The 21,985-nt window shown below is 43.2% G+C and overlaps 1 protein-coding gene across 2 annotated transcripts in view; it reads left to right on the top strand.

Moving 5' to 3' along the window:
- The window catches only part of CHMP4B (charged multivesicular body protein 4B), a 52,248-nt gene extending 30,827 nt beyond the window's left edge, over window positions 1-21,421 (top strand). For both annotated transcript variants that reach the window (XM_042931199.1, XM_042931200.1), the window contains exons 2-5: window positions 16,389-16,566; window positions 18,552-18,666; window positions 19,750-19,876; window positions 21,082-21,421. In XM_042931199.1, coding sequence (XP_042787133.1) covers window positions 16,389-16,566; window positions 18,552-18,666; window positions 19,750-19,876; window positions 21,082-21,146 — 485 coding nt within the window. In that variant the 3' untranslated portion in view covers window positions 21,147-21,421. The remainder of the gene's footprint in view (window positions 1-16,388; window positions 16,567-18,551; window positions 18,667-19,749; window positions 19,877-21,081) is intronic.
- The last annotated feature ends 564 nt before the right edge of the window (window positions 21,422-21,985 follow it).

The raw sequence follows: 21,985 nt of genomic DNA, 5'->3' as shown, positions 1-21,985 counted from the left end.
TTTAAGTGACATCCCACAAATCTTGATGTGTTATATTTTCATTTTCATTCCATTCAAAATACTTTTTAAAAAATTTTTATTTATTTATTTTGAGAGAGAGCGTGCACATGCAAGCCAAGGAGAGGCAGAGAAAGAGAATCCCTAGTAGGTTCTGTGCTGTAAGTACAGAGTCCAACACAAGGCTCAAGCCCAAGAACCATGAGATCATGACCTGAGCCAAAATCAAGAGATGGAAGCTTAACTGACTGAGCCACCCAGGCACCCCTCAAAATACTTTCTAATTTCTCATTCTATTTCTTTTTTGACCTATGGGTTATTTAGCAATATGTTAGTTTTCAAGTATTTTGGGAATTTTCCTGAGATCTTCTGTTTGTGACTTCTAATTTAATTTTATTATGGTTAGAGAACATACTTTTTATGACTTGAATCCTTTTAAATCTATTGAGCTTTGTATTGTGGCCCAGAATGAGGTCCATGTTGGTAAATGTTCCATGTTCACATGAAGAGAATGAGTATTCTGCTGTTGGTGGTGAAATTTTCTATAGATATCAGTTAGGTCAAGTTTATTGATTTTGAGCTGTTCGAGACTTCTGTATCCTCACTGATTTCCTGTCTACTCTATCAGTTGTCAAAGAAGGGTATTGAAATCTGACTGTAATTGTGGATTTGTTTCTCCTTGTAATTCTATCCATTTTTGCGTCATGTATTTTAAAATTTTATAATTAGGTCTATAAATGTTTCTAATTGTTATATCCTCCTGATAATTGAACTCTTTATGATTATGAGATGACCTTCTTTGTTCCTGGTAATATTCTTTGCTCTGAAATCTACTTTGGTATATTAATTAATATATCCATTCCAGCCTTCTTTTGTGTAGTGTAACCTTGGTTACATTGTAACATGTAGTGCAATAATGATTTCAGGAGCAGAATCCAGTGATTCATTCCCTGCGTATAACACCCAGAGCTCATCCCAACAAGTGTCTTAATGCCCCTTGCCCATTTAGCCCATCCCCCACCCACAACCCCTCCAGCAACCCTCTGTTCTCTATATTTAAGAGTCTATTATGTTTTGTTCTCCTCCGTGTTTTTATATTATTTTTGCTTCCCTTCCCTTATGTTCATCTGTTTTGTATCTTAAATTCCACATATGAGTGAGGTCATATGAAATTTGTCCTTTTCTGACTAATTTCACTTAGCGTAATGCCCTCTAGTTCCATCCATGTTGTTGCAAATGACAAGATTTCATTCCTTTTGGTTGCCAAGTAACACTCCATTGTATATATATACCACATCTTTATCCATTCACCCATCGATGGACATTTGGGTTCTTTTCATACTTTGGCTATTGTCGATAGTGCTGCTATAAACATTGGGGTACATGTGCCCCTTGAAACAGCATACCTGTATCCCTTGGATAAATACTTAGTAGTGCAGTTGCTGGATTGTAGAGTAGTTCTATTTTTAATTTTTTGGGGATCCATCCTTTTACTTTTAACTTATTTGTCTTGATGTTTGAAGTGTGTTTTTTGTTGGCAGCATGTAGTTGGATTTTAATCTAATCAATAACTTCTGCCTTTTTTTTTTTACATTAAACTTCTTTTTATTGTTTATTTTTTAAATGCTTATTTTTGAGAGAGAGAGTGTGCATGTGTGCGTGCACAAGCAGGGGAGGGGCAGAGAGACAGTGAGACATAGGATCTGAAGCAGGCTCTATGCTGACAGCAAACAGCCCAACGTAGGTCTCAAACCCATGAACTGTGAGACCATGACCTGAGCCGAAGTCAGTGCTTAACTGACTGAGCCACCCAGGCACCCTATTGTTTAATTTTTTTAATTTACTTATTTATTTTTAATGTTTATTTTTGAGTGTGAGTGGGGGAGGGCAAGAAGATTAGAAGTGGGCTCTGTGCTGACAGCAGGGAACCTGATGTGGGGCTCCAACTCATAAACTATGAGATCATGACTTGAGCTGAAGTCAGATGCTCAGTCGACTGAGCCACTCAGGTGCCCACTGCCCCACCGCCCATTGTTTATTTTAGAGAGAGAGAGAGAGAGAGAGAGAGAGAGAGAGAATGAGGGAAAGGGCAGAGGGAGAGAGAGAATCTAATTCACACTGAGCATGGAGCCCAACATGGGGCTCAATCCCAAAACCCTGGGATCATGACCTGAGCTGAAATCAAGAGTCTGATGCTCAGCTGACTGAGCTACCCAGGTGCCCCAACTTCTGCCTGTTAATTGAGGTATTTAGATGGTTACATTTTATGTGATTATTGATATGGCTAAATATAAATCCGTCATCTTGCTCTTTTTAAAAATTGGTCTCATCTGTTCTTTGCTACCATTTTTTTCTCTTGATTCCATTTATCTCCTTTGTTGGCTTATTAGCTGTAATTCTTTGTTATTTTTAATATTTACTTTAGAGTTTGTAATATACATCTTTGACTTATATATTCTGTTTTCAAGTGATACTATCGCCTTACATACAGTACCTGAACCATACAGTGGTACAGTCTCACTTCCCCCAGGCTTATGTGCTACTGCTGTCATATGTTTTACATATGTTATAAACCCCTCACTACATTATTGGTTTTTCTGTTTAAAGAGATTTAAATAATTAAAAAGTGGGGTTCCTGGCTGGCTCAGTCAGTGAAATGTGCAACTCCTGATCTCAGGGTTGTGGGTTTGAGCCCCACATTGGGTGTAGAGATTACTTAATATAATCTTTTTAAATTAATTAATTAGAAAGCTGTATATGTTTATGTATTTATTCTTTCTGGTGCTCCTCATACCTCTGTATAGGGCTGTATTTTCGTCTGGTATCATTTTCCTTCTGGCTAATTTTATCGGATGTCAAATGGAAATTTTACCTTACTGGGTATTGGATATTTCTGTATTCCTATAAATATTCTTTTTTTAAAAAAATATCTTTCCTTTTAAGAGACTCTTTTCTTTTAATGTTTGTTTATTTTTGAGAGAGCGTGGAGGAGGGGCAAAGAGAAAGAGAGGGAGAGAATCCCAAGCAGGCTCCGTCTGCACTGTCAGTGCAGAGCCTGACATGGGGCTCGAACCCAGGAACCATGAGATCATGACCTGAGCCGAAGTAGGATGCTCAACTGACTGAGCCACCCAGGCACCACACTGTAAATATTCTTAAGCTTTGTTTGGGCATAGTTCATTTTGTTGGTAACAATTTGTGTTTTTGGGTCTTGCTTTTAAAATTTATTTGGTGGGACCAAAGCAGGGCTATTTATTTCCCACCACTCAGACAAGACAGACCCTTCTTCTTTTTTTCTTTCTTAAATGTTTATTTATTTATTTTTGAAAGAGAGAGCACAAGCAGGGGAGGGGCAGAGAGAGATTGAGGAAGACACAGAATCTGAAGCAGGTTCTAGGCTCTGAGCTGTCAGCACAGAGCCCTATGTGGGACTCGAACCCACAAACCACGAGATCATGACCTGAGCTGAAGTTGGATGCTTAACCAACTGAGCCACCCATGCGCCCCATAATTTTTCTTTTTTTAAAGTTTATTTATTTTGAGAGAGAGAGCGAGAAAGAGGGAGCGGGGGAGGGGCAGACAGAGGGGGAGAGAGAGAATCCTAGACAGGTTATGCACTGTCAGTGTGGAGCCCAACGTGAGACTCAAACTCATGAGCCTTGAGATCATTACCTGAGCCGAAGTCAAGAGTCAGAAGCTTAACCAGCTGAGCCACCCAGGAGCCCCAAGACAAGACCTTCCTGAATACTCTACCCAAAGCCCCATGAATTGTGAGGTTTTCCAGTATGGCTGAGGAGCAGGTACTGTAACCAGCCCCATGTGAGCACCTGATACTGTTCTCTCTAATCCTTTTGAGTGGTTCTTTCCCTGATCACTGATCAGTATTTTGCTGAATACTTGAGAGGGCTCTCTACAGATCTCCAAGAGTTTGTGTTTTGTGTTCTCTTTCTCTCTCCCTTCTCCCCTCTCTCCCCCTTCCAGCTTTGTCTTCTCTGGTACTGTGTCTCCTGTGAACTCTAGCCACTTTGGTCTTTCTAGACTCTTAGCTCTATCTCGTCAAGTCTGGAAGCCTGCCAGACTCTGCCTGGTTTCTCTCCCTGCACAGAGGCCTAGGAAACTCTCAAAGCAATAAACTAGGGGAGTTGTCACCTAGTTTATTTCCCATCTCAGGGATCACTGACCTTTTTTTACCTGATACCCTGTGTCTTGAAAATCATTTCATTTTTCTTAAGTAGGAGGTTAAGTATTAGGTAGTCCCTACCATTTTATCTTGGCTGGAAGCAGAAGGAATATGGATTTGGATCCTGACTCTGCCAGTTATTCACAAGCATTGAGAGGTTAACAAGTTACTTAATCTCTCCAGCTTAAATCTCCTTATCTATAAATGGACCAAGACTAATTCCTTATTGTGAGGATTAAATGAAGGAATAAAATACAAGGCTGCGAACAGGTGTTAGCTCAGGTATGTGTATAAAGAACTCAGGATCAAGGTTCGAGGTCCATCCACCCATTTGGAATTGAGAAGAGGAGAGAAAGGATCCAGAAAAACCCAAGAATAAATGATTATGGGAACCAGAGACCCTCTAGGGTATCTTTTTTTTTTTTAAGTTTATTTATATTTATTTTGAGAGAGAGAGAGGATTAAGGGGCAGAGAGAAAAGGAAGAGAGAGAATCTCAAGCAGGCTTCACACTGTCATCACAGAGCCCAACATGGGGCTTGAACTCATGACCCATGGGATCATGACCTGAGCCAAAATCAAGAGTCAGACGCTTAACTGACTGAGTCACTCAGGTGCCCCTCTAGGGTATCTTCTAAGACTGACAGGAGAGAGCCATTTCAGAGAGAGGAAGTCAGCAGTGCCAGAACTTACAAAGAAATGGAGAGTGAGGGCTTCTGGCTTTACATTCTAGCTGTAATTACCTCTTCTTCCTGAATGATGTGTATGAATGACATTTGTGGCTAGTTGTTGAATACGAATGCTGACTTCCTCTCCCCAGCTGGAGCAGCTGAGTTCGGATGCCAGAAGGAGTCTCTGATTTTTCTAGCACAGTTTGTGAAACCAGTTGAAAGAAATACTGCTAATTTTATTGGACAGAGAAAACTTCATTATGCAAAATACTCAGGAAATGGAGAATATTGATGGTAATTACAGTTTCAAGATCACACAGGGTCAATCAGAAGAAACCTTTGTATTTGTTTTAATCAATTACTAGAAATTTCAGAACTATATAGGTTCATATATTGTTAGAGCTGGAGGAACACCTTAGAAGAAGCATTTAATCCATCCTTCTTATGTCCTTGATGAAGAGTCTGAGCCCTAAAAGGGGCATTGCTCAGGGACGTAATTTGATCATGGCAGATTTAGATCTAGAAGCTAGATCCATGATCACAGGACCCATGTTCCAGGTTCTGTCTAGACATAAGTCTTCTCAAGAGTAGTGGAAGGAGCACTGTCCCAGGGGACAGGGTACCTGGCTTGGATTCTTCTTAGCCATTACCTCTAACTTTGTGACTTTGAACAAGTTGTTGAACCTTTGGTTGCCTGTCTTTAGATTAGGAATAACCTTAACTGCCTGAAGGTAAGGGATTGTTCCAGATAACTCGTAACTGTTTACTCCAGACCTAAGATGAATGTCTAGTGTTATGGGGTAGTCAGGACATGTGTATGAATAACATGGCCATGTATATGTTAGTGGAAAGTGGTGGGCACTGAGGTGAACTAGAGAGTGTGTGCCCTTTCTAAAAGGATAGCTGCTACTTAGTTATGTTGGATTGTTGCCAGAAAAATTGCAGTATCGAAAGGAAGCCAAAAATCTGGATATTTGTGTGAAATATGTAACATTCAAATTTATGTATTAAGACATGGGACAACCAAGACATATCTGTGGGCTGCATGGGTACTCAGTTTCCGTTTCTGACAGCTGCTTAAATAAAATTCTGTGCCCTGACCAGCATACAGAAAAGAACCTTGACCTAGGATCCCAAAGCACAGGCTGTCTGACTGTGGCCCTCAATAACTAAAGGCAGATCACTTTCCTTCCTGGGATCCTAGTACCCCCATCTGGCCCTGAGTTACCCTTGTCACAAGAGTTACTCTCTGGATGTTTGCTGTGTCTGGGAACTGAAATGGGGCTTCTTCCTGCCTGAATTGAACCCAGCTGCAGCAGAACCCTGAAAAGCCATCAGCTGCCCTTTTTGGAACAAAAGGGAGCAGCCTCACAGGCCTTTGCACTGCTACCCTGGGTGGACTTCCCTTGGCCATCTTTTCTTCTTGCTTATGGCCTAGGCCACTCCCACTGACCTAGTCTGGAACAGTCTATTGCTTACTCTGAGTCTTTGCTACTTCCCCTCAGATGTAGTCACAAGGGGAGGTCCTAGGCTCACTGTCACTTAAACAGGCCCCTGGACTCTGGTTTTAAATTTCTAGGCATTGGGGCGCCTAGGTGGCTCAGTTGGTTAAGCGGCCGACTTCAGCTCAGGTCATGATCTCACGGTTCGTGGGTTTGAGCCCTGTGTCGGGCTCTGTGCTGACAGCTCAGAGCCTGGAGCCTGCTTTGGATTCTGTGTCTCCCTCTCTCTCTGCCCCTCCCCCGCTCACACTCTGTCTCTCAAAAATAAATGAACATAAAAAAAAGAGAAAAATTTAAAGTTCTAAGCATCATGGGGTGCCTTGGGGTTGTGAGTTTGAGCCCCATGTTGGGTATAGAAATTACTGCCCCTCCCCTGCTCATGCTCTGTTTCTCTCTGTCTCTCAAATATAAATACACATTTTAAAAAATTAAAAAAAGAAATTAGTTTAAAAAATAAAATAAATACAAATAAAGTTCTAGGCACTCCACTGGGAGTTAATACAGGGAAAAAAAACATAAGCAAGTGACAGAAGTTTGAGAAACTTTACCAAGTTCTTATAGCTATGGTCCCTGGGTCTTCTAGAATATAGAGGGAAGGTCATTTTAGGTTCTGGGGAAAAGATCTAGAGGATATTATGGGGTGAGAGGACAGAGGGCAGAGCCCACTGGCCTCAGAAGAAATGACAGGGCAAAGTTGGGCATTATGAAGTACCCCCATCTCTTTTCCTTGTGTCAGTGCTATTAGGGGCACAGAAGTGTGGGTTCCACTCTTTAGGAGCATGTGGTCTAGGGAAGACACAGGGCAGGCATGAGGGAAAAGATATTCTTTTTTTTTTTTAATGTTTATTTATTTTTGAGAGAGAGAGAGAGAGCACATGTGAGTAGGGGAGGGGCAGAGATAGAGGGAGACAGAGGATCCAAAGCAGGCTCCATGTTGCAAGAGAGCCTGATGTGGGGCTCAAATTCATAAACTGTGAGATCATGACCTAAGCCGAAGTCAGACGCTCAATCAACTGAGCCACCCAGGCACCCCGAAGCAGATATTCTTTAAAACAGAAAACCACTCATTACAATCTCCCCATTTATGTAGAATTGCCAACCTAAATGCAGAGGAGATAATAAAATGGTTGGACTTTAGCACATGTGCCTTTAACCAATTTAAAATCCAGTAGGAAAAAAAATTGTCTTTTCAGCCAAAGGCTTTTACTGCCTACCCTCATGGATTACCAATTAGTCAAGTGTTTCTGGGCAGACTGAGCTGCCTCTGGATGCCTTTGGTGCCAGGCTACTAGCTTGTGGAATCTGTTGTGTGGGGAAGGCACAGGAGGCTCTCAGATCCCCAGGCTCAGGCAAAAGCAGGCCACCTGCCTTCTCAGTGCAGGGTAGATAGATGTTCTCCATGGAGTAAGAACACACTCTTTGCAGATAGGCAGCCTGGCATTGATCTCAGGCCTCTCACTGTGTAACCATATGACTTGGGCAGGTGTTAAACTCTTTGAGCCTCAATTTTCATATCGGTCAATGGGGCAATAACAGTACCTACTTTATAGGGTTCTTGGGAGGATCCAGTGAACATGTAAAGCACCAGTCATGGTGCCTGGCACCCAGGAAGCCACTTATAAATGTTAGCTGCTGTTCTCTATTATATTTTGCTCACTGATCCACAGCTGCAACCCTTTCTTGGAGAGATGCACTGGGCTAAGGGGAGGAACAGGATAGAGAAAAGAAGATACAGAGATTCCCCCGAGAGAATGTCAGGCATAGGCAAGGAGAGAGAGGCAGAAATTTAAAGAAATGAGCAAGATGGAGAATGCTCGCATTTATTGAGTATTTTCAGAGAGATTATCTTTCTCATTCATCTTTGGGGTAGTGTTATCCATTTTCCATTTGATGAAGAGGTGAAATTACTTACCGCAGTCCAGCGTCAGAGCCAGGATTCTGCCACCAAGCCTCACAGTCTTTTCTTTGTGCCCCTTGCCACTACACATCAACCAGGACCAAGGATGATGAAGCTTATGTTGGCTAAGTAATCAAGGTGGTTTTAAATTTTTTTTTCCCCCAAGCTATCCTTTTTTTTGGAGGGGGGGAGTAGGTGGTGATCGTGGTGGTTCTCTTTCTGTTAAAACAGGCTCTGAGAATTCCTGCAGTTAAGAATAATACCAATGACCACTTATTAAGCACTTGGCATGTCTGGCCCTGTGCCAGGTGCTTCACAAACATATCTCATTTTAATCCTCACAGTGATTCTATGAGATGAATATTATTATCTGAGGATTAGTGAAATTCAGTAATTTGCTCAGAGTTTACTTGATAATGGAACTGAAACTCACAGCTGAACTGCTAGACTCTCTAAATGACCATGTTAACTTGACATGACCCAGCATTTCCTAAGCTTGTTTGAAGGTGTCTTATCCTGCCTTTATCTGACTTTTGCAGAACATATTTTCTATGTGCTGTTTAAATGATTTGGAACAATTTGATACTCTGTTAGATTGTTGATTGGGGGACGTATTTCTTTCATCTTTGTCCCATTAAGCAGATAAGGGGCTTCTCTCTGTCTCTCTAGGATTTTTCCTTGCAGTGAGTACTGTACTCCCTGTGTGTTTGCTGATGAAGTCAGCAGGGTTTCAGACTCCACTTTCCTGGTCATACACAAGTACTTATTTTACCATCTCTAAATGGAGTGCATTAGCTCCAAGCCACGGAGAGCAAATTAGGGGAACGGGGAGATACATCACAGAGAAGGAGGCTGCTCTGAAAAATGCTGCCTGTACCTCTCGCCTATACTCTAGCCATGTGGGCTTAATAAATACAACATTCCAAGGCTTTTGCAGGATGAGGCCCTCTTTTTCACAGGTGAGCCTGAGATATTGAGTGATGATGATGAACACAAAACAGCCTCTGTTTGGCCTTAAAGGCACATTTGGGTTTCTGAGACCTTTCTGTAGCCCCTGTAGACCCAGGCTATTGCTATTCCTGCCACTTCTATACAGGGTAGAGAAATGAGAGCCCATCCAGGCCCCTTTTTCTGCAGCTGTGGACAGGATCCACAGCATCCATGTAGGGAAAATATTATGGAACCAGGAAGATGTTACACCTTTTTTCCATTAATTTTTCTTTTTCTTCTAACTGGGGACTTAGGAGAGAATATTGGTAGCTTTATTTATTTTTCAAGATTTTATTTTTAATCTCTACACCCGAGATGTGTTCACACTCACAACCCCAAGATCGAGTTGTGTGCTCTACCGACTGAGCCAGGCAGGTGCCCCCAGCATGAGCTTTTAAATGAGGTTTGCAAAGGGCAGAATTTGGAAATTGGATGGAAGACCATTAGGAGATTGTTTTCCTTATGGTGGGGAAACTGCTGGTTTACTTGTAGCAACTTGATTTGGAGATAAGAGAGTCAAGATGGTAGAAAGAGCCCTGGCTGCAGACCTGGGTTCTGGTTCTTTCTTTAATTCCCTATATGATCCTGACAAGCTGTGTCACCTTTTCTGGGCATCATTTTTTCTCAGTTCTCTAATGAGACAGGTTGGACATAAGTATTTCTGTGAGTTCTTCAAGCATGCAGCCTTCCCCCTTTTGATGCCAAAGTTGGAACTCATTTGGTCGGGTCTGGTGGGACATCTGATGCCATGGGGTGCGGGATGCTTACTAATAACCGTCCCTGCAGGAGGATGGCTTTCTTTGACATTGGTGATCAACTGGGTTGTTTTGACTTTGGGTCTTTTCTTGCCCACATACACAGGGTAGATGACAGGTAACCCCAGCCGTGACTAGTGGCTTAAAGGCCAGATGTGGTTTTCTTGGCTGAGGGTATCCTGAACAACTGAGGCTTTACTCATGGGCATGATGAGCAGGGAGCATCTGAATGATGGCTGGAGGCAGGCAAAGCAGGGCTCCCTCAGCTTCACTTAGCTGCCTGCCTGCCAGTAGCCCTGCCATGATCAGACTGCTGAGTGTTCTTCAGAATTCCCACTTAGTGTTGCATCTGTGTGTAGGTGTCCTCTGGAGTATGTTTGTGTTTGCTGTGTAGTTCATGCTGAGAGTGGGAAAGGAACTGCACTCTCCTCCTTCCCTCCTAGTCCGTGTATCTTTTGCTTGATGAATTCAGATGTGGAATCTTGGGTCTTTGAAAGGACTGTAGACACCATCATTCATTCATTCAGTGAGAGGTTATTAGTAGGCCCTCCTTCCAGCCATTGCCTAAATCTCTCTGTATTAGTCACTAAGCATACAGTTACGACTTTTTAGCATCTGTAGAGATGCCCTGGGCTCATGACCCCTATATTGAATGCCCCCAGATCAGAACAGGCAAACTTGCCCTCCTTAGCAACTCTTCAAAGAGAAGTCAGATCTGCCTTTGCCTAAGAGAAAGGAGCACCCTATCTAGTTGTATTGAATTGATGTGTTCTCCGAAAATGGTTTCTGTACTGTCACTAGCAGGTGCCTTACAGAAGGAGTTTCCAGTCCTGGGTGAATGCATTTTCAACTGCTCTCTTTCATAGGGTATCTCTTCTGTATTTTTCCTCCAAATAGCTGTTTAGAGTGTCTAATGAAGCAACTGTCTGGAGACCAATGTTTATTTCAACATGGTTGGAGTTGTTTTTGCTTCAGCTTTCAGAGCCAATAAAGCTGGTTATTAGATTCTGTAATTGCTGCTGTAATTACTCTCTTGGAACCAGCAAAGGCATAATTAAATATGGAGATTCCAAGGACTATTTTTTTCCATCTAAAAGCAACCTCTTTAACTTCTATTGGCCTGAGTTAGATTTTAGTTGTTTGTTGTGTTGTTCTTAAAATTTTCCTTTATTTTAAGTAGGCTCCACATCCATTGTGGGGCTTGAACTCACGATCTTGAGATCAAGAGTCACATTCTCCACCAACTGAGCCAGTCAGGTGCCCCTAGATTTTAGTCGTTAAAGCTGCTGTGCTTATGGATGACGCTAGGGTTCTTTGGCAGAAAAGGGATTTCTTTGGACACCTCTTTATTTGGTTTAGATAAACTCCTTGTTAACCCAGTACTTTTTTTTCCCTTTACCCCCCATTTTATTGAGATATAACTGACTTAACATTGTATCAGTTTTAGGTATACAACATAATGATTTGATGTATGTGTGTATTGTGAAATGGTTACCACAGTAAGTTTAATATCCATCACCTCACACAGTTGTTTGTTTTTTCTTGTAATGAGAACCCAGTACTGTTTTTGTTTTTGTTTTTTAACCCAACCGTTAGGAATTTAGAGACATATAAAGTAAGACATTAAGAGTCAGCATATATTTATGTAAAACATTGTGTTTGGCCCTTTAAACTTTGGCTACTTATAGAAGTAAATTTCTGGGGGCACCTGGGTGGCTCAGTTGGTTAAGCCTCCAACTCCCGGTTTTGGCTCAGGTCATGATCTCACTGTTCGTGAGATTGAGCCCCACATTGGGCTCTGTGCTGACATTGTGGAGCACGTTTGGGATTCTCTCTCTCCCTCTCTCTCTGCCCCTCACCTGCTCATGCAGGCACACACTCTTTCTCTCTCTCTCCAAGTAAATAAACATTTGGGAAAAAAGGAGAAAAAAGAAGTAAGTTTCTGTGGTCAGAAATAAGGTTGGGATGGATGATATTTTACTTTTAAATGTAACTATGCAGGAAAAGTGGCACTTTGCTCCTTTAATTTGGCCTAAGTTATACTTCACCACTGTGCCACACTGTTTCTAAAATAACAGAGTAGTTTAAGTGCTGTGAATATTTATGTTTATATATCTTGTAGCCCAAATGGTGACCCCATGTCTAATTTCAAGATTACTTTACTCATGAACCATGTATGAAGGGAGAAAATGAATTAAGTACCCCTTCTCTTTGAAATTTTTAACTGGTTGAGAGGTACACACAGGATTAGATTGGGATAGATAAATCAAATGTCCTGCCAGACACCATCCTGGAGAGTTTGCTACATGGAGAGGAAGAGACTGTGTGAACCCTGCAGGCAGAATGGGAACCCTGGAGAACAAGGCTCTGCTCAGGCCTTTTTTCCAGTCTCAGGACACACTTTTCAGTGAGAAGAGAGGGTAGGGCATGTGATTATAGAAGTTCCTGCAGGAGGAATGCAGGGAAAGAATCCTGCCAAATGGTCATTTTAGCCAGTGTTTCGATGAGACGTTATCATTTCTCCTTTGAGTCAGAAGTACACAAGTGATAAAATGTGGATGCATCACACATGAAGAACCTTTTGCATAAAATATATGAAAAATTTAAATACAGATGAAATTAGAGATTCGGTTTAATACGTATGAAGCACTTACTATGTACTAGCCACTGTGCTGGTCTGTAAACATGAAAAATATAAACATTTCATTCATGGGGGACCCTTGCTTACCTCCCTGGTATGTTTGGGTATTTGCTTCCATATCATTTATCGCTTAGAGAAGTTTAGAAGTAGGGTGGAGATCAGAGAAATGTAAGATTAGCATGTAAGGAGTCACTGCCAATTGAAAATCTAGTAGAAAAAAAGTTAAAGCAGTTCTAAATCTGTGATGTTAATAGGGAAAGAATAAATTTGATTTTAAAAATCAGAATGTGGGGCACCTGGGTGGCTCAGTTGGTTAATTAAGTGTCCAACTTCGGCTCAGTCACAATCTCACAGTTTGTGGATTTGAGCCCAGCATCAGGCTCTGTGCTGACAGCTCAGAGCCTGGAGCCTGCTTTGGATTCTGTGTCTCCCTCTCTCTGCTCCTCCACTGCTCATGCTCCGTCTCTCAAAAATAAATAAACGTAAAAAATTTAAAAAAAAATCAGAATGTATGGGGAAGTTGGTGCTAAACCATTCGTGGACCACCTGCTTCTTTCTGGGTTGGGGTTTTGTATGTAGCAGAACAGCTCCCTCACTGCCATCTGTTGAAAGTCAGCCCTCAATACAAGAGTTCATTAAAAAGAAGAAGAAGAAGAAGAAGAAGAAGAAGAAGAAGAAGAAGAAGAAGAAGAAGAAGAAGAAGAAATTTGTTTTTAAACTGAAAACAAAACAAAAAAATCAGAATGTAGCTGACTGTATAAAATCAAGGCCTCTGCTATACTCAGGGCACCGAAAAGCAAGGCAGATGTGTCATCTCATTGTTCATGCTTAAGAACTGTCCCAGTGTCACTTGCCATCATTCTGAGCCTGTGTGGGAAGAGCAGAGGCCTTGGGGTTTATGCTCCAATCTCTTTGTTAAGTAAGAAGGTGGCCAGGACTGCCACAACAATCTTGTTTACTTACCACACAGCAGCCGGTCAGACAACCTTGTTCACTTTACTCATGAACATGGCAGACAAGTTTTTATAGGCTGGGGTATTCCATGGGTGATGGGGATGGCTGAGGTGGACCTGGGAAAGAGGCATCTGTGGTCTGAGAAGGTTTGAGAATCATTTGTTTAGAATGTGTCTGAGTTTCTGTGGAAAGGCAGCATGGCACTAAGGAAAACACAAGGAAACAGCTCCGGGCCCTGAGCACTTACATACCAGGAGATCTTCCCTCTGTCGTGATGTTCAGTGGCAAAGGGCTCCCAGAACCTGACCTGTGGTGAGAGCCCCAGTCCCTTGCAGGATCTTACCGGCTACATTAAATCACATGGAGGCTTTGTCTTCTGGGTACAGGTAGATGTTGAGGGTTTTTAAGCAAAGGAATGATGTGGTTGGATTTGCACTCCCTCTTCTGTGTTTCCACGGTCTCCTTGACACTCTTTGCCGGACTAGATGACTCCTCCAGGGCAGGATCCTACCTTTTTCATTAAATGCGAGGTGCAACAGAATGGCAAAGCATGGACTTTGGAGTTCCGCACTTGACTTAATCTCTTATGTCACTTACTACCAGGTAACCTAAGTTTGAACCTTAGTTTCCTCCTCGGCTAAAAAGGGTGGTCTTTTTTTTTTTTTTTTAATTTTTTTTTAACGTTTATTTATTATTGAGAAACAGAGAGAGACAGAGCATGAGCATGGGAGGGATAGAGAGAAGGGGAGACAGAATCTGAAGCAGGCTCTAGGCTCTGTGCTGACGGCTCAGCACAGAGCCTGACATGGAGCTTGAACTCACAAACTGCAAGATCATGACCTGAGCCCTGAGCCAAAGTTGGACGCTCAATCCACTGAGCCACCCAGGTGCCCCAGAGGGTGGTCATTTCTACCTTAAAGAGTTGCCGTTTTGTGAGGTACTTTTATAGCATGTATGACTTAGTATTAGCAGCTGAAGGGGTTCATTCAGAGGAGTCTTGGGGACACCTGGGTATGACTTGAAGTCATAGGCCATTCACACAGAAATCAAGGGAAATAGGTTGAATGGCTTGTCAGCATTTTTTTTTTTTAATGTTTATTTTTGAGAGGGAGGGCGCGCACATGGGGGAGGGGCAGAGAGAGAGGGAGACACAGAATCCAAAGCAGGCTCCAGGCTCTGAGCTGTCAGCACAGATCCCGACACAGGGCTCAAACTCATGAACCGTGAGATCATGACCTGAGCTGAAGTCAGACATTTAAACGACTGAGCCATCCGGGCGCCCCATTTGTCAGCTTTTAAGTAGGCACATTTCATTGTTCTTCAGATTTTTTGCCGTTTTTCATTAGCCTGCTTTATGCTTTGGCTGGAGGAATTTTCCTGGTGGTTTTGTTTGCTGCTTTTAGAGGAAGTGTGGACTGCTTATGTGCAGGCCAAGGCCATTTTCCCTTGGCAAATGGTGTTAAGGATGTAATCCTAGGCTAACAGGGAGCATGAGTGAAAGGAGCATGGAACCTATTCATGTGACATGTGGAGAAACCACAGCCCTGTAGGGAGGGCAGTTGCAGGTCTCTGAGAGCCCACCAGAGATGGCTGTGGTCTGGAACTCAGGGACATGGGGAGTGTGTGTGTGGGTGCATAATATGTGTGTCCGTATGTGTCTAAGGCTAGCGCTGTCCAGGCCAAGGTAGGGCTGGGCAGCTTCCCGGACCCAGCCCATTTCTTATGTTTAAGTCTGTGGTGAGCCTTCTTTCTGGCTTTGATAACCATCTAAGATGTATACTAAAGATACTTTCTGGTGGAAAGCGGGGAGACAGTAAGGGGAACAAAGCCCGGGTTGAGAGTAGGGAGATATGCTTTTGGCTCTTGCTCTGCCGCAAATGCACCTGGTCAAATTGCTTACCCTGACTGGATCCAGGAACCAATGATCCAGGAAGCATAGACAGATGCGTAGACAGAAGCATAGACATGCCAGGAGGCATAGACAGATGATGACATTGACTTGACCAAATGGTCAGACTCTAGATTTGTCCCTGATAGGGAGTTCTGTCTTTATTTTAGTTGTGTTTTGTTTTCTGTGATAGAGAATGCTATAGTAACCATCTTTAGGCATGAGGATTTTTGCTTTTGTTGAATACATTTCCAGAAGGAAATTACTGGGTCATAGGGCAGGAACATCATTATGGCTATTGCTATATGTTGCCATGTTGCTTTTCAGAAGCAGTGTATCAATTTACAGTTGTCAGCTATGGGTGAGAGTGCATTTTAACCCCAACTGGTCCAGTATTTAGTATAGTAATTATTTATTGTTTTTATAATTTAGTTAGCATAAAATGATACTTTAAAAGCTGCTTTATAATAATTAGAGGTGCTGTTTTCTGGGTGTCCGCTCTGTTTAATGTTGTGCTAGGTGTTTACATATATTATCTCATTTACTCCTCACAGTGAACCTATCAGGGAGGCACAGTAGCTCACCTAAGTCTGTGAGCTGGGGTTTGAACCTAAGGCAGTATGGCCTCAAAACGCAGCCTCCATCTGGGTGCCTCTCCATTCTTTGATTTGTGGGGTGTGGTTACACAGTGTGAACTTTTGCTTGTGTGCTTTGCTGCATTTTGAAGTATGTGAATTTTGTATAGTTTTTTTAGAAAATTGAATGTGCTCTTTGCATAGAAGAGATTATTAACCCTGTGTTAGAGTGAAAGCAGCAACTGAGGTGCGTCTGCTATAATTAGGGAGAAGACTCAAGTGAACTCGAAGATATTCTGATCTGGGCTCTCTGAAACCCTATTTTCTCCCCCCATGCAGCTGCCCTCCAGGCACTGAAGCGCAAGAAAAGGTACGAAAAGCAGCTGGCGCAGATCGACGGCACACTATCAACCATTGAGTTTCAGCGAGAGGCCCTGGAGAACGCCAATACCAACACGGAGGTGCTCAAGAACATGGGCTATGCTGCCAAGGCCATGAAGGCTGCGCATGACAACATGTACGTGGTCACCCACTGGTGGGGTGGGCACCGTGTGGCAGGGCAGTGCTGGCCCTGGAATGCCTCAATCCCAGGACAAGGCCTTAGGCAACCCCTTGACTTACCCATTCAAACATCTGAATTTGTATTAATTTGCATTCTTTTTTGGAACTCCTAAAATGGATCCTGTATCCTGTTGCCTATAGAAGCAGATCACATGGAATGAAACTGTATTTCTGAGTAATTCAGAGTTAACTGTGATGAGCAGAGTTTCTTGCTGGAAAGGTCCTTAGAAAGTCCTCTTGCCCAGGCCTCTGATTATCAAGGGGGACGCTGTGTCCCAGAGAGGGGAAGTGACTTGCCCCGGGTTATATGTGAGCTTGGATAGAACTGGGATTAGAATCACTGTCCAGGGCTTTTTTCTGATGCTGTAGGGATCCTGAAAAGATTGGTGCTTCTGAGGACTTTGGATCTCTCTGTTTTTACATCTGCTTTCGATGGAATTTTCTGGCTCCCCCCTTGCTCTGTCTTTGGCTGTCATATTAACAATGTTCTTGGGGCGCCTGACTGGCTCAGTAGAGCATGCAACTCTTGATCTCTGGGTTGTGAGCTTGAGCCCCATGTTAGGTCTAGAGATTACTTTAAAAAATATATCTGTAAAAACGATGTTCTTGACCTCAGCAATCCTTCCCTTATGTGGCTACTTCTCACATACAGTGGCCTAAGAAACTAGATAGCCACCCTTGTTATAGTTGTAATTAAAGGCCAGAGTAACACTAGACTCCAAATGAGAGCCTCTCCCATGAACAAAATTCTGCATTTGTTGCAGTGCTTGGACTTGGATCATATATTTGGGTACTTGAAGCCCTTTTTTACTTCCTTGGGGTACTTAGCCATGTTCTAGAACAGGGTTTGGCAAGATGCCTCCTATGGGCCTGCCACCTATTTTAGTAAATAAAGTTTTATTGGAACACAGTTGTGCCCTTTAAGTTACATACTGTCTATTTGGCTGCTTTTGTGGTATACAGCAGGTTTGTGACAGAGTTTGTATGGCCCACAAATTCTGAGATACTTGCTCTTTGGTCCTTTATGGAAAAAGTCTGCTGATCTCTGCTCTAGAAATTTGGGGTTGCAGGAAAAGTAGCCTTTAAATAAGTGAAGTATTGGGGCACCTGGGTGGCTCAGTCAGTTAAGCGCCTGACTTTGGCTCAGGTCATGATCTCATGGTTTGTGAGTTCAAGCCCCACATCAGGCTCTGTGCTGACAGCTCAGAGCCTGGAGCCTACTTTGGATTCTGTGTCTTCCTCTCTCTCTGCCCCTCCCCAACTCATGCTCTGTCTCTCTCTCAAAAATAAATAAAATATTAAAAAAAGTTTCTATGTTCTCCAAGATGCCCAGCAGAGAGCACGTCTCAGTGAACCACTATGCATACTTTGAAATATGTGTGTGTTTATTATATTGATTATTTATAAGATTGATAGTATATAGAAAATAATTCTATATGTTTGCCTTTCTTTTGGAGCCCGGTGGAGGCTCATAAGTGGATTTGAGTAGATGGGGAGGAACTGTCAAGTGGCACAGCTATATTTTATGATTTGTGATTTTATCTCCCCCTGTGCGGTGTTAGAGTTGCCCTTGAGCTTGAAGAAGAGCTTACTGGCCCAGGAGTTAAAGTTCTGTAGTCTCATTTGACATGTTTATTACTAGCTTACATGAGAGATCATGAATGTGGCACCTAACTTTGCTAAGCCTTATTTCCTTAGGGTGTTGGGAGTAGATGATGTCTAAGAATACTTCCATCCTCTTGATTCTGTGCTTCTCTGTTTTAAAAGGGGGAGGAAGACAATAAAGACAAAAAAGTAATTCTTCACAGGGAGTAATTATAGTGGGTATAGAGGGTAGTGCTAGGAAGCAGATTGTGTGCAGTGGGGTTTCTCTTCCTGCCTCGTAGGCCCTCTTCACACAGACTGAATGTCTAATATTACGTCTGTCCATCTCGTTTGAAGGGACATCGATAAAGTTGATGAGTTAATGCAGGACATTGCTGACCAGCAAGAACTTGCAGAGGAGATTTCAACAGCTATTTCAAAACCTGTAGGATTTGGAGAAGAGTTTGATGAGGTGAGTGGTTTCATGCAGTTCTCACAGGTTCCACAAATGACACCAAAGCCACCTTTTGATGTGCTGTTGAAGGCTCTCCAGTAGGGTGTATGTGGTTTGGAAATCACCAGTTCTCATCCCTCCAGAGACTTGGACATAAACAGGGCATGGTATTAACTCTCCCTAATTCTGGATTTTTAGAGATGCTTTCACTCTTTGGTGTAGAAGTTTAGGTTGAGTAGAGGAACCTTCATAGGGACTCCTCAGCAGGCTTCAGGTCAGTAATTGGTTTCCGTAAATAATTATCTTACACCTTTCATGGTGGACCCTAGGCTCAGAGCTGTGGCAACTGAGGTGACCATTCCCTGGTACAGGATTTGCCCTCAGGCAACTCTGATTTGAGGTAAAGATGAAGCCAAGGAAGGAGCATTTATATCTGACCCCTGAGGGATCCATCTGGAACTCGGCCACCCGCTGGTTTCTGCTGTAGCAATTGGGATCTTGGGTCTCTTAGCTTTCTAAAATCCAATAACAGGCCCTGTTGAAGGTATTTCGTTCTGTGTTAGATTTGAGGCCACTGAAGGTGAGGTCCTCTCCACTGGACCTCTTCATGCTGATTCCCGCGGTGTAGCTGACAGTACAGCCTGTGGCTTTCACCTGTGGCTCCCAGCACCAGGGTTTTCATGTTGTCAGACTAAAATTTGATGGACTAGTCAAGTCAATTTCAATTCAGCAAGTATTCCTGAACATTCATGGAGTGTGCCCAGTTCTGAGATAAAGAAATAGGAATGAAAATACATGATCCCTTCTCTGAATCGCTTCTCGGCCTTTTGGCTAAGATCAAGTGTATAATCCCTTCTCTCAAAATGCTGACAGCTAGTGCAGAACCCTGGATATAGACTCCATAACTGCTTGCTGGTGTGTTAGCTTCACCAGTAGAACCATGTTTAGGGTTTGAATCGCAGAGTGTGGACCTGGAGTTCATCTCTCTTCTGACCTTCTTCGAAGGGGTGTGTGTCCCCTGAGCCATCAGGAAAGAGGTACTGCTGCAGGGGCTAGGATTCCCAGGGACATCTCTCTCACTCTTGTGTTTCCTTTTACCAGGATGAGCTCATGGCAGAATTAGAAGAACTAGAACAGGAGGAGCTAGACAAGAATTTGCTGGAAATCAGTGGACCCGAAACAGTCCCTCTACCAAATGTTCCCTCTATAACCTTACCATCAAAACCCAGTGAGTACTTCTTACCCAGTCATGACATATCCCTGATGCCATGTGGTGGTGTCAGTTTGGGACCTGAGTTTGCCCAGGATTGAGAACCACATAAAATCTGTTCTGACGGCCATAGAGACGACGTCACCTGTGTTTTCCTAGTTTTTCTCTAGAACAGTGTTTTTTAACCTCGGCATTATTAACACAGTCAGGTAATTCTTTGGGTTGGAGGAAGGGGGTTGTTTTATGCACTATGGATGTTTATGCAGCACCCCTGGGCTCTGTCCTCTCCAAGGTGTGACAACCAGAAATGTCTCCATACTGCCATATGTCCCCTGCAGAGTATGTGGGGGGTCACCCCCAGTTGAGAATTATTATTCCAGAATGATTTTTCCTATGTCACCAAACAAGACAAAGCTCTAGGCACTGGGAGAAGATGTGAGAGTTTAATTCCAGGATAGCTCTTACTCCGTCTAATAGCCTGTTCTGTGCACACCTATAAAAACTTAGGGCCTCCGAGGCAGCCACTGTGGGAAGGAAACTTCTTTGGCTTTTTTTAGAGACCTGGTTCTATAAAACCTTCGTTTCCTTCTGCCTGCTCCTTCTTCCCCCTCCCTCCTCCATTTTTCACCCTTGGTAGAAATATTCCACACCAGACTTCTAGAAAAGATATAGCAGTTTGATTTGTCATGGAGGGAGAACCCAGGGAGCAGTGTAACCAGGCTGTTGTCCTCTTACCCTCCCACATACAGAGAAGAAATGGTCCCTCAAGTTGAGTCAGCAGCCTGTGGTGGGTTCAGGCAAAGGGGGTCCACATCCACACACTGTTTAAGGGGCACTGGTGGGTGTGGAGAGGTGGTTCAAGCCACTTAATGTGGAGGGGGAGTGCTGGCAAGGATTAGATCTCCTCTGGGGTTCTTCCTTGAATGCTCTGGATGGAAGCCTCACCTGAAGTCTGACAGACTCTCAGTGTAGAATCCTTCTTGTTTTGCCTGGCTTCAGTGCTGGTGGAGGGGAGGTGCTGGGAACTGGTATGCCTGTTATCAGGAGTTTTATGCTGCAGCTTTCAGGCACAGAGAAACAGTCTGCTGATAGCTTGGCCACGAGGCTGGGTGTGAGGGCAGGGCTGTTTTATAGACATGATGTGGCACAGCCCTGGCACCCAGCCAGAATGTGTTGAGAGCACTGTAACCAGCTTCTAAGTAGCCCTTTCTCTCTTTACACAGCCAAGAAGAAGGAAGAAGAAGAGGACGACATGAAGGAATTGGAGAACTGGGCTGGATCCATTTAACTGGTCCAATGCGGGCTGGGCCCAGACAGACTCTGGTGGCCTGTGCAGCGGGCAGGCATGTGCGTGTGTGGGGCAGGCAGGACATGGTGCAGGCAGGTTCCATCGCTCCTGAATCTCCCTCCAAAGCAGTAGGGCCACATCACTGCTCACTCTCTGCATAGCATGGTCTGCACCCAGCGGGATGGGGAGGGGGGTGGGGGGCGGGGGGTGGGTGGGAGGTGCCTGCTGTTTATAATGTTGAATTTCTGTAAAATAAACTGTATTTGCAAATCCAACATTGAGCTTCTGGACTACGCTAACTCCACTGCTGAACCTCAATGGAAAGGGTCGACCGTGTGCAGTTGAAATGATCTGAAAATGTAGCCTCTGTCCTTTTAAGTCAGTTGACTCGTCGCACATCTCTGTGAGACTTGTATGGTACTGGCAGAAGAGTCGTTTTTTAAAGCCATAGGCTTTTCCTTGTCCTTAGCTGTAATAATGCATCTGATTTGGGTTCCTTGAGAGCTGTATTTCTGTCCATCACCTGTATACTGGCCCCTGTGTTTACCACTCTGCCCACCCCTCACTCGTACTCCCCTGGTTTTTTGGAGTTTGTGACACTGATTTGAAATGAATGGTGTTCTTGAGAGCAAGTGAGATTGTAGAGTTAAATTCCAGCTATATACATTTTTCTAACATAGCTCTAAGGTCCTTGTTGCTGTTTGTGATAACTGATAGATAACTCATTGGAAACATGTGCATACATTTATATTCAGATGAAATTATGGTTTGCACTGTCTATTAAATATCTCAATTAATTTTCATACTTTGCTGTTGTGTTCAATCAATCTGTCATTTGC

Source organism: Panthera leo, chromosome A3 (genome assembly GCF_018350215.1).
Source record: "Panthera leo isolate Ple1 chromosome A3, P.leo_Ple1_pat1.1, whole genome shotgun sequence".
In the NCBI taxonomy this organism is placed as follows: domain Eukaryota; kingdom Metazoa; phylum Chordata; class Mammalia; order Carnivora; family Felidae; genus Panthera; species Panthera leo.
The sequence above is the reverse complement of the archived record's forward strand: the minus strand, read 5'-3'. Positions and strand labels throughout refer to the sequence as shown.